This window comes from Balaenoptera borealis, assembly GCF_965194805.1.
Source record: "Balaenoptera borealis genome assembly, chromosome: 19".
In the NCBI taxonomy this organism is placed as follows: domain Eukaryota; kingdom Metazoa; phylum Chordata; class Mammalia; order Artiodactyla; family Balaenopteridae; genus Balaenoptera; species Balaenoptera borealis.
In genome coordinates, this window is record NC_138878.1 from 12913104 (window position 1) to 12926297 (window position 13194).

General features: G+C 42.1%; 1 protein-coding gene and 1 long non-coding RNA gene across 3 annotated transcripts in view; one reads left to right on the plus strand and one right to left on the minus strand.

The window, feature by feature from the left end:
- Positions 1 to 13194, plus strand: part of LOC309617580 — a 548498-nt gene that overhangs the window by 110203 nt on the left and 425101 nt on the right. The window lies entirely within an intron of this gene.
- The window catches only part of HYDIN (HYDIN axonemal central pair apparatus protein), a 441132-nt gene that overhangs the window by 108495 nt on the left and 319443 nt on the right, over positions 1 to 13194 (minus strand). For both annotated transcript variants that reach the window (XM_082369752.1, XM_082369751.1), the window contains 7 exons: positions 12395 to 12522; positions 11833 to 11969; positions 11486 to 11613; positions 11144 to 11335; positions 10664 to 10813; positions 6413 to 6652; positions 1993 to 2161 (listed from right to left, as the gene is read on the minus strand). In XM_082369752.1, coding sequence (XP_082225878.1) covers positions 1993 to 2161; positions 6413 to 6652; positions 10664 to 10813; positions 11144 to 11335; positions 11486 to 11613; positions 11833 to 11969; positions 12395 to 12522 — 1144 coding nt within the window. The remainder of the gene's footprint in view (positions 1 to 1992; positions 2162 to 6412; positions 6653 to 10663; positions 10814 to 11143; positions 11336 to 11485; positions 11614 to 11832; positions 11970 to 12394; positions 12523 to 13194) is intronic.

A 13194-nucleotide genomic window follows, 5' to 3' on the forward strand; every position in this document is an offset into this window, starting at 1 on the left:
TGTACAAGGTGGCCCAGCTCTACCCTGGAGCCAAGACACCTTCTTTGTTTAATTTTGAATTTGAGTCAGAGAGGTTATAGCTCTCCTGGGAATGGCAATAACATGACTTGTAGCTGCTGGCCTTCCCTGGACGTGGTCTGGAAGCAGAGAAGGACGTGTACTCTGTGACAGCAGAGTAAGCAGATGCTCAGAGAGGTGCTGGTGAGAAGCAGAGGGAGCGCCTCCCTGGACTTCTACTGACCCTCAGGTCCTGGCTCTAGATCACCTTTCCACGGGCCAAATGGAAAAATGAACCCACAACCAAGGCGTGTAGGACAGGGATGAGAGCGATGGGCCTTTCTCAGCTCTCACTAAGTCCTCTTTACACTGCAGCCCCTCGTGACTCTCTGCCTCAGGCCACTAGGCAGTCCTGAGTTTAAATGTCTATCCCCCCACCCCTCCCTGACTTTGAGCTCTCAAAGGCAGGGGCTGATTTCATTGATCTTTCTTCCAGCACTTCAGCTCAGTGCTTGGAACATACTGGGTGCTTGTTATGGGCTGAACTCGTTCCCATAAAGTTCATTTGTTGAAGTCCTAAGCACCACCCCCGTGCCGCACTCCAACCCCTGCCCCAGTATGCCAGAATGTAACTATTTGAAGTTAGGGCCTTTCAAGAGGTAATTAAGTTAAAATGAGTGTCCTAAGCCATCCATAGTCCAATATCACTGGTGTTCTTATAGGAAGAGATTAGGACACAGACACACAGAGGGAAGTCCTTGTGAACACACAGGGGGAAGACAGCCATCTACAAGCCAAGGAGGGAGGTTCAGTAGAAAACAACTCCACCAACACCTTGATCTTGGATTTCTGGCCTCCAGAATTAGGAGAAAATAAGTTTTGCTTGGTTAAGCCCCCCAGTCTGTGGTATTTGCAGTGGCAGTTCTAGTGAACTAATATGCTCAATAAATACAACCAGGAGACTGGTAGACAGGCAGCCCTCTTCTCTCATCTTCTCCTTTTAGGGCAGATTAGTGTTCTCCAACTACCTTCTGTCTTGAGAGACAAGACAGGTCCAAGGGCAGGAGAAAAGGACTTCATTCATTCATTCATTCACTCTTACAGAAACATTTATCAGGCACTACGATGTATCAGGTGCTGGTCCATGCACTGGGTTTACACTGGGGGATACATGATCACTGCCTTTATGGGGGCTTGTCTAGAGGGGAGACAAGTGTGAAGAAAATACATGTGATGACTATTATGCAGAAGAAGAGAGCAAGTAAGAACAGGGAGGGCAAATTTCCAGGATGAGGGCACAGGGAAGCAGAGAAGAGAAGTAAGCACCCCAACAAGCTACACGATCCCATAGGTCTCCCTGGAACCTTGATGCTCAAGTGCACACAAGGGGGGATCCTGGGTGGATGACGGATAACCCTGGGGTGCTGGGCAAGAAAGGGCAAGACTGTAAGAGCACAGTACAGCTTTGTGATTGAGTTTTGGCCTTGAGGACCATGGAGGGTCTTTCCTCATGTGAACTCCCACCCCTACCTCTCGTAGGGCACCAATATCTACCGTGCATGATGGATTACCTTGCATCACCTAGGCACAGATGTGGAGGCTGTGGAGTGGAGTGGTTATTGTCGTGGAGTCCAGAGTCAGAGAGACCTGGGCTTGAGTCCTGATTCTGCCACTTACATCTGTGGACCTGGCCTCTCAGTGCTTCCTCTCTCATCTGTAGGTGTGAAGCCCTCAGCACAGGGCTTGGTATCTAGCAAGTGTCCTTCTATATCTGAATTAGCTGTTTTTAAGTCTTAACTCCCCACCAGACTCTAGTGAGAGCAGAATGTGTCCCCATCTCCGCATCCATACAATGGGGACAACAGGACCATTTTGCAAGGGTTAGAAATGAAATCCATAAGGTGCTCAGTAACTGGTTCGTCTCCCAGCAGAGATAATTCAAAGAAGCCAGGGGAGTGGCTGGAGCCGCGGGCTCCAGAACTGTTGGGTTCTCACCGTTCTCCTGCGCCAGACTCTCCAGATATTTCATCTTCATCTGCTCCTCTTTTGACCGCTTCATCTCCTTAAAGTATTCATACACCTCTGGGGGCAGCTTTTCCCCTGGAAGGCGGGGAGGCAGCAGCAGGGAGTTGTAGGAATCATAGCCCTTCAGTGTTCGCAAGATCTGCTCAAGGAGAATGGGAACTGCTGTTGGTCCCACTGGAAGTTTCCTCCCCACAGTCCCAGGTGGGTCTGCCATCCATCTCATAAAAACCCTGCCCCTGCCCAAGGCTGGGGTGTATACAAATACTTTCTGGATCTCAAAGGGTAGGGTCCTTTGCAGAGGTCTAAAGTGTAAGGCTGAGCCCTGGATCTGTGGGGTATAGAATTTTTATTTTGCCCCATTTGTGCCTGGGCATTTCCCATGTGGAAAAGAATTTTCTCCTTGTTTTATAAATAACATATACTGGTTTTTTGTTGTTGTTGTTGTTGTTTTCCATTGACAAAAGTACAGAACTCAATTATCCACTTTGAGTGACATGTTATTGAAAAATATTGTGGTTAGCAATATTGTCTTGGTAAGGTGGTTGTCTCATAAATAGAGGATCCAGAGAAAAACAGGCAAAATGGCTGTTTAGGTATGTGTATGTGTGTGTGTGTGTGTATATTTGAGAGCGAGAGACAGACAGAGAGGGATGTATATTAGGCTTGTCAGACGAAGTACAAGATGCCTAGTTAAATTTAAATTTCAGATAAAAAAATGAATAATTTTTAAAGTATAAATGTGTCCCATATTGTTTATCTGGAATTCAAATTTAATTGCGGCAACCTGTTTTTCTTTCTGCTAAATCCAGCAACACTAGTGTGTATGTATATTTATAAAAGATAGTAAAATCAACTCCTAGAAAGCAATTACTTCCTATGCAACCTAATTCACTGGTGTGAAAAATCAGTTAGGTAACCCTTCTCCAAGATCACCAATTTTAGTTGTTTGAAAACCAACATTAATGAGCTTACTCTAAAATTTATACGGAAGAACAAAGGGCTAAGAATAGTTGAAATGCTAATGAAGAAAAATAGAGAGGACTGTCCTACCAGATACCAGGAATTATGAAGCTGGAGCAATAGACAGGGTGGTATTGATGTTGAATAGAGAAATTGACCAATCAAATGGAGGTGAGGGCTTAGAATAGACCCATGTGTATATGGAGCTTTGACACAGGACAGAGGTGGCATGGCAGATCAGTGGGGAAAGGAAGGACTATTCCAAAGGCTGGCTGATGTAGAGACACAAAGGCCTGGCCAACTTGCTTCAACTGAGGCGACTGTAAAGAGCCAGCCCAGCTGCAGAGTATCCTGTGGGATCAGCTGAAGTCTCTGTGCAATGTCATCACAGTTTACCTTCTCTGTCTGCCTAGGTCTACGTTCCTTATCCTTTACAGGTGTTGTTCCTGAGAGTACTCTCTGCTAAACCTTCTGCATGCAAATCTCAGAGCCTTGGATTCTGCTTTCCACTGACCCTGACCCACAGCAGAGGATGCTGTGCCAACACAAGCCATTGAACATCTAATAAATACCTAATGAAAAGACCCGAATCCAGAGGGACAGAATCCAAACCGGGCAGAGCACAAACACTGGATGTAAAGAAGATAGAAGATTCAAAGGCCAAGTTGGTGGAGAGTCCAGAGGAAGTAGACCATCTTAGCTAAGCCATTCCCAAATTCCTGACCCAGAGCAAACATGAGATGACAAATGTTTATTGTTCTTTGTTACTAAGCTTGGGGGTAATTTATTTTGCAGCAATAGATAGCTAATATAACATCAGACTTCATGAACAGCAAGACCTTATGAGAAAACAATGGAGCAATGCATTTAAGATATACGAGTGCAGAAAATGTGAGCCAAGGATACTGTATCCAATCAAACCAATCTTCAAGCACAAAAGCCAAGGAAAAACAGTTACGAACACGTGAATACTCAGGAAATATTGTTCCCACGGTCCCTTCCTGAGGAATCCACTAGAGAATGATCTTCTGACAATCCAGTAGCGAATGGAGAAGCTACATCACAAGGACTGGTGTTGAGCATTAAATATGTTCAAGTGTAGAACTAAGACTAAATGATGGAAATTAGGTTCTGACATCTTAATATTGTAAGCTCTGACACTATAGATTTAATACAAAAAGCAAAACACGGAGAAAGTGTACATGAGATGATTACACAGTAGGCATTAACTGGAAGTAAAGAAATATCATTTTAAATTAGAGGGTGGTGAGGAGAGGTAAAAAGATTTTTAGCTAATTTCATTATTGCTCATAGTAGGGAACTAAGAGGCAGTTTCTAAAATGTAGGGTACTAAGGGTATTAGATAAAGGCATAGTTTATACAGATCAGCCTCAAGGTAGGACAGCAGGGTAGAGATAGTAGAAATGGACCTGGATAGGTCAATGGAAAAGAACAGAGATCCCAGAAATAGACCCAAATAAACATAGTCAACTGATCTTTCCTAAAGGAGCAAATGCAATACAATGGAGCAAAGAGTTTTTTTTCAACAAATGGTGCTGGAATTGGACATCCACCGGCAAAAAAATAAATCTGAGTGGATCTTATCTTCATAAAAATTAACTCAAATGAATTGTAGACCTAAATAAAAAACATAAAACTATAAAATTTCTAGAAGATAGCATAACAGAAAATTTAGATGACCTAGAGTATGGTGATGACTTTTTAGACACAACTCCAAAGGCAGAGTCTATGAAAAAAATAATTGATAAGCTGGACTTCATTAAAATGAAAAACTTCTGCTCTGCAAAAGATAATGTCAAGAGAGTGAAAAGACAAGCCACAGACTGGGAGAAAATATTTGAAAAAGACACATCTGATAAAGGACTATTATTCAAAATATGTAAAGAACTCTTAAAGCTCAACAATAAGGAAACAAATAACTCAATTAAAAATTGGGCCAAAGACCTTAACAGATACCTCACCAAAGAAAATATACAGATAGCAAATAGGTGTATGAATGGATATTCCACATTATATATGCCTTCAGGGAAATGCAAATTAAAACAACAATGAGATACCACTACACACCTATTAGAACAGCCAAAATCCAAAACCCTGACAATATCAAAAGCTAGTGAGGATAAGGAGCAACAGGAACTCTCATTTACTGCTAGTAGGAATGCAAAATGTTACAACCATTTTGGAAGACAGTTTGACAGTTTCTTACAAAACTAAACATACTCTTACCATAGAATCCAGCAATCATACTCTTTGGCATTTACCTAAAGAGTTGAAAACTTATTTTCACACAAAAACCTGCACACAGATGTTTATAGCAGCTTTATTCATAACTGCCAAAACTTGGAAACAACCAAGATGTCTCAGTAGGTGAATGGATAAATAAACTGTGGTATTTCCAGACAATGGAATATCATTCAGCACTAAAAAGAAATGAGCTATCAAGCCATGAAAAGACATGGAGGAAACTTAAATGCATATTACTAAGTGAAAGAAGCCAATCTGAACATCTACATACTATATGCTTCCAACTATATGGCATTCTGGAAAAGGCAAAACTACAGAGACAGTAAAAAAGATTAATGGTTGCCAGGGGTTGGGAGGAGGGAGGGATGAATATGTGGAGCACAGAGGATAATTAGGGCAATGAAAATACTTTGTATGACACTATAATGATTGATACATGTTGTTATACATTTGTCTAAACCCATAGAATGCACCAAGAGTGAACTGTAATGTAAACTATGGACTTTGGGTGATTATGATGTCACATAGGTTCATCAATTGTAAAAAATATACCAATCTAGTGAGGAATGTTGATAATGGGGGAGGCTATGCATGTGTGGGGGCAGGGGTTATATGAAAAATCTCTGCATCTTCCCCTCAATTTTGCTGTGAATCTAAAACTGCTCTAAAGAATAAAGTTTAAAAAATGGACAAGGAGGAGCAATTGTAAAATATACAAGCCAGAACAAACAGGAAAAAAAAAAAGGCAGATTTAAGCCCTAACGTGATTACATTAAATGTAAATGGTCTCAATACACCAATTAAAGACAAAGACTGCCAGAGTGTATTAAAAAGATGACCCAAATATATGCTGTCTACAAGAAACTCATTTCAAATATAATGACTATGGCATACATTCTTTACTGTTTGAATTGTAACATGAGCATGTATTAGTTTTTAAATTAGTTGTTTCAAATGTATAATGAGATCACAAAGAAGAATGAATTCTGCTTAGGGCAAGGGAAGTAGGTCAGGAAAGACTGCAAAGTGATCTTTAAATTGACAGGGAAGGGTTCATAGGAAGAAGGAGCAAAGGTGAGGAGGAAGTTGTCCAGGCAGAGAGAAGAGTACCTGGCAGGGCCCAGCATGTGTAGGAAAATGGAGGTTGGTTTTGGTCTCTGCTCACCTTCTCTTCTACAAGATATTGCTGGTCAAATTCTAAGGAGTAAAACTCAATGGGAAAGTTGCAGGGATTCTTCACCACCACCTCGGCCTCATCTCCAGGTGCATAAGGCAGCAGTGGCCCCAGCTCCAGAACTGAGGGACTAAATTCCAAGCATGGCTCTAGACCTTGCCCCTGTGCCAGTAGAGTAAGCTTTTGAGCACTCTGGGCAATCTGGAACACCAAGGTTTGGCTGTAGAATTTCTGGAAAATATAAAAACAAAACAAGCAACTAAATTCTTTTCTGTTATGTGACATGTAAAACTGATAACCACTGGGGGACAAAATTGATCCTGTTTAGATTAACAGAGAAAACTTTTCTTATAAAATTGCATGAGAGCAATTTATATTAGAGTGTTAATACTGGGTATCTAGCATGCCAGGCACTGTACCAAGTGCTTCATCACAGTCCTGTGAATGCTGTTCTCATACCCCTTAGATCCTCCAGTGTGCTCAGATGTCCCACTGCCACTATCTGCATCTCTGGGCTCTCATTTCATGGGCCCTGCTGCCCATGGGTAGGGCAGGGCAAGGCAGAAGTGTCAGAGAAGTAACACCTTCTGGGGACAATCCTTAACCAATGACTCTCAGGAGTTACTGTATAAAGACTCCTGAGAGGGATAATTCTGAAATGTGCACTTTGTATATTTTCTCCGAGTTTCCAGTGGGATTAAGATCCAGTGTCCAGGACTTCCCTGGTGGCGCAGTGGTTAAGAATCTGCCTGCCAATGCAGGGGACATGGGTTTGAGTCCTGGTCCGGGAAGATCCCACATGCCATGGAGCAACTAAGCCCATGTGCCACAACTACTGAGCCTGCGCTCTAGAGCCCACGAGCCACAACTATTGAGCCGACATGCCACAACTACTGAAGCCCGTGCACCTAGAGCCTGTGCTCCACAACAAGAGAAGCCACCGCAACGAGAAGCCTGTGCACCACAACGAAGAGTAGCCCCCGCTAGCCACAACTAGAGAAAGCCCGTGCGCAGCAATGAATACCCAATGCAGCCAAAAATAAATAAATCAATAAATCAATCCAGTGTGCAAGGTAGCTGGCTCACTCACACACCCTATTAGCTGCCTTCCTTTTCCTTATCACCTTCTACTTCTCTTTCAGTATTCCCTACACTTCCTAAATAATCTGCTTGCACTCAAATTCTTGACTCCAGGTCTGTTTCTTGGAGAATCTGAATGATCATATTTCCATTATTTAAAGATACAGTTAAGCAGCTAGTCAGAGATGATCAGCTAGTGTAATCAGTTCATCTGATACAATTACAATCCAAATACCAGTTGATAATGATACCAATTATCCTACTCTAGTTTCACTTAGGAACCTATTAAAATGCATATTCACAGGCCCATTCCTAGAGATCCTGACTTGGTAGGGGCAGGGTAAGGCTGGGGATTCTGTAGTTTTAACCAGATGCCCAGGTTGTTCTGATACTGTTGGGCTCATGGCTTGGGTTTGGAAAGCATGATTGGCTGAGTGATTTGGAGAGCTCTTAACTACCTTAGCTCAGAGGGAAGGAAAATCAGATGGAAAGAATGTGTAAGGACATAGATACAAGTTCAGAAAAATACCTGTTTTTGGAGATAGTAAGAGAACAAATTATTGGCTAAGAAGGTTTTCTATATAGTTATGGGTTTAGCACCTTATGTGATCCAAACTTCTATATTTTAACTGCTTTTTAGGGAAATATTTCTTACTTTTTTTTTTTTTTTGGCTGCATTGGGTCTTTGTTGCTGCATGTGGGCTTTCTCTAGTAGTGATGAGCAGGGGCTACTCTTCGTTGTGGTATATTGGCTTCTCATTGTGGTGGCTTCTCTTGCTGCAGAGCACTGGCTCTAGGTGCGTGGGCTCAGTAGTTGCGGCGTGAGGGCTCTAGGGTGCGTGGGCTTCAGTAGTTGTGGCACATGGGCTCAGTAGTTGTGGCTCACGGGCTCTAGAGCGCAGGCTCAGTAGTTGTGGTGCATGGGCTTAGTTGCTCCATGGCATGTGGGATCTTCCCAGACCAGGGATTGAACCCATGTCCCCTGCACTGGCAGGCGGATTCTTAACCACTGCACCACCAGGGAAGTCCCAGGGAAATATTTCTAAAACACTTCATTAATCTCCTTGTTTTCTAACACAAAGTATTCTGAACACATGTTATAATGTCTAGGAGCTGTTAATGTGGACATTAGTGTTTCTCTGTGCTGCTGATGCTGGTGAAGATATAGGTGTGGACTGTACGGGTTGCAAGGCTAACCAGTTCCTTGTATACGGCCAATAAATTCCTCTCCCAAACTCTAATTTGAAAAGATACATGCACCTCAATGTTCATAGCAGTACTGTTTACAACAGCCAAGACATGGAAACAACCTAAATGTCCATCAACAGAAGAATGGATAAAGAAGATGTGGTATATATGTACAATGGAGTAAAAAAGAATGGAATAATACCATTTGCAGCAACATGGATGGACCTAGAAATTATCATACTAAGTGAAGTAAGCCAGACAGAGAAAGACAAATATCATATGATATCGCTTATATGTGGAATCTAAAAAAGTGATACAAGTGAACTTATTTACAAAACAGAAATAAACTCACAGACATAGAAAACAAACTTATGGTTACCAAAGGGGATAGTGGGGCGGGGGAGAGAGATAAATTAGGAGTTTGGGATTAATATATACACACTACTATATATAAAATAGGTAAACAACAAGGACCTACTGTATAGCATAGGGAACTATACTCAATATCTTGTAATAACCTACAATGGAAAAGAGTCTGAAAAATATATATATATTCATTGTAAATTAACTATACTTCAGTAAAAAATGATACTTAAAAAAATTCCTATCCCATTTGGTGGAAACATTTTACTAATTTTGACCAATGCTAACTCAACATTTATGGAACTGCCCAAACAAATCTTTTTTTTTTACTATATTTACTGATTTTTTTTCAGTAAAACATCCAAAATCTTGAGTAAACCTGCTGGCAGTCTTAAGACTCTCTAAGAATGACAAACACATTAGTTTTCTTTTCTTTTAAAAGGGTTGGGGAGATTTTGATAATGATAGAAACAGGGACTCTATTTTAGAATCAGATATGAAGTCATTCTCTTTTCTTTCTTCTCATTGTAGATTCTGAAGCATTTCCTCAAAGCCATTACCAGGAAAACGGGAGTTAACCATGGGTATTTTATAAAACTCACACCGATTTCTTCTTTTAAAAGAATAAAGAAAAACATTTCCCAAATGCCTTAGGCTTTCACCAAAAGTCTTTACAGTGTAACCTCTTGAGATCCTCTCTGGTTCTAGGATTTTTATTATTTTTTTACTGTATTCTTTGTCAGGAGTAGCTTTGTGCTCATGGTGTTTGCAAAAGAAACACTTGTGAGGCCCAGGGAGTATGTCTACCAGGAAGTACTTATTATTATCACAACTACTGATGATAATAGTAAATAGATATTGAAACACTATATATAGAGCAGTATGCTCTGCATTTTATTCACATTAATTCATTTAATCTTCAAAATGACCCTTAGGAGGTAGCTACTGCAGGTTGATAACGTCTTACCTGAAACCCTAGGGGCCAGATGCTTTCAAATTCAGAGTTTTAAAAAGGTAAACACAGAGCATATACCCTATGTTACATAGTATCCTTAGCAGCGTCCCCTGTAATCAAACACATTAATATTTCTGCAGTTGCAGTGTTTGAGTCTGCAAACCAAGGGGGATAAATAAAGGTTAAGTAGTCTCACGTCAGTTCAGATTAGGTTTTTCTGCCAAATGAGTTTGGGTCTGAAACTTAAAAAATTTTTTTCCCCAGTTTTTAGAACTTATTGGATTTTGGAATTGCAATAAGGGATTTTGGACATGTGATATTATTATTTTTCATTTTATCTATGAGCAAACTGAGGTTTAGCGAGGCTGAATAATTTGCCCAAAGCCACGCAGCCTCTAAGTGCAGAGGCAGAAGGCCACTAAGCCAGGTCTGTTGGTAAAATCCAAAGTGTTAGATAGATCTGCCGATTCCAGAGCTGGTGCTCCTAACCACCAGCACACAGCTCCTGCATGAACCAGAGCACTGAATGCCATAATCAGAATAGTGAGGGACAGGTCACTCAAAGTTTCCCTGGAGACCCAATCAAGCATGGACTTCGAGTACAGCTCAAAGAGATCCAGAGAGTCTGAATGAGACTACATTTCTTTAAAGCTTACCTCTTCTTTGGGCATGAATTTCACTTGCATGTTGGACCTCTCACCAGGATCCAAGACCCCAGAAGTGGGCTGAATCTCAAAGATCCGCGTCTTTGGCTTTAATTCAGCACATAGTTTCCGTCTTAAGTACTTTGGCATGTGTTTCTCCAACTGGTAAATAAATAGTAGACAATTAGACCATTTTCTTTGGAAAATGCCTCCACCCTCCACCCACTCCATCTATGTTTACTGATTACTTCCCAGGTGTCAGGGGATGTGCGGATACCCGGGGCACAGAGATAAATAAGACAATTCGTGAGATAGCATGGCCTGATAGTCCTTGAGTGCTGGGCTGAGGGCCTACATTTTATTCAGGGGGCAATGGTTGTCACTGAAAGTCTTTGGGCAGAAGGGTGAAATGAAGAGAGTGAAGGATTAGAATTATAAATCTGACTTAAATGGAGATGGAAAAAAGGGGACAATGGGCCACAATTCATTTACCTTGCTAACTTGCTTATGGGTGTGGATAAACCATTCACAAGGCACTTGGAGGTGATTGGAAAGCTGAATAGTTTCCACGAGGCACTGTCCACACTGAATTGTGGCAAACTCCACTTTTCCACAAGACAGTGTCATACTGGGAATGGTAACCTCGGCTTGGAGACAGATGTGAACTGTTGGCCCTCCAACCACCTAGAGTGGGCATAAAATCGTTGTTACCACGTAGCATGGGATTGGAGGAAGAATCACGGCTCTGAAATAGTAACTGGATCATCACAGGGGCGATCAGCAAGCAGAGCTGGAAGCTGGGGGGGATCAGCTGGGCCTAGTGATGCATCTTACCTTGATGGGCAGAATGACCTTTTTGTTTCCAACAGAAAGACTGGCCCCTTGGGCATCAAATCTCACTTCAAATGTTTCCGTTTCACAGTAAGGCAGATTCTTCACACGATCTAGCTCAATACTGAAGCCTGGACCAAGACAAACAAAATTTCTTTGTGGAAAAGAAAAGTAGCAATCAAGAGCTGCTCTAGATACAGCCCATCGGAGGCAGGATGACCACTCAAAGTATCAATTAATGGCCCAACAATTCTTTCAGCTGATCCCAGAAGAAGCACTCCAGGACAGTACAGATGGGCATCGTGTTAGAAATGACAGAGTGCAATAGGAAGGGTCTCCAGCCTGGTTACCTGTGTTGTGAAGGACACGCTTTTCTGCATGGAAGGACACTGGGAAGTGACTGGTGTTGGTGATCTTGATGATGTGGGTTCGGACGTCACCAAGGATGATGTAGCCAAAGTCTAGGATATATTCTGGCAGCTGGACTCTGAAACGGTTAACAAGGTCTTCTTACCACTCACATTTCCAAAAGTGCGAGACTGTGAGGCTCTCTTCCATCTCCTCTGCAGAATTCTATTCTCTGGAGTAGAGAACCACCACTCTCCAGAATGGAGACTAGGAACAAGACACTTCCCCGAGAAGACCACATTGCTGCTTTAGCCATCATCCCTAAACACATTCAGTGCTGGTCCTTAAGGACCTGAAACCAGTCCATCTATTCGACAAAGTGGGAGGTTTCTGACTAAGAGGCAGAGACCTGCCTGGTTGGCTGGCTGCTAGAGAACGGCAGACATGTAAGGCGAGTGGATTTCATCCCTACATAGTCAGTCATTAATTCAGGGAGCACTCTGGTGGAGGGCACCGCTGGCTCTGCTACACTCTGAAACAAACACGACATGGAAGGGTGCTCACTTGATCGGTTTGCGGTGACTCCGATGGCAGAGGTTGTCCATGGAACCAAGGACAATTGATTTCTGATGTTCTGTGGCATAGTCTTGGACTATAAGCCGCTCTACTTCCATCTGGAGTTGAGCATTTAACTGGAGCAAGAGAGAAGAGCAAGTAAGCAAATTCTTTGAGAACATGCATTCTCAATGGGGGCAATACCACCTTTAAGGGGGCGAAAGTTGCTTCATGGAGGGGAGAGTGAGAAAATCTTAGATATTACAATGGCTTGTGGCCCTCCAAAGGGCCACAGTAAATAAATAGATATACAGTATATCTGTGGTGTTAAAATTTTTGTTGGGGTTTAAGGTGGTTAAACAAACTGTACATCTATGCCACGGAGTATTACTGAGCAATGGAGTAAGGAATGAACTATTTATGTTGATGGATCTCAAGGGCATTATGCTGAATGAAAAAAAAATAATCTCAAAAGGTTACATACTGTATGATTCCAATTACATAACTCTTCTATACTCATAACAAGGTTATAGAGATGGAGAACTATAGTGGTTGCCAGGGGGAAGGGGTAGGGAGATTGGGGATGGCTATAAAGGAGAAGCATGTAAAGGCAAAAACAAATTAAAAATAAGAGACTCAAGGGAGTTCCCTGGTGGCCTAAGTGGTTAGGATTCCGGGCTTTCACTGCTGAGGCCCTGGTTCAATCCCTGGTCAGGAACTGAGATCCTGTAAGCCATGAGGTGTGGCAAAAAAAAAAGAGGCTCAATTCTCCCTGTTGAAAATAAGGGTAGAGACTTCTTCCAGCTTCA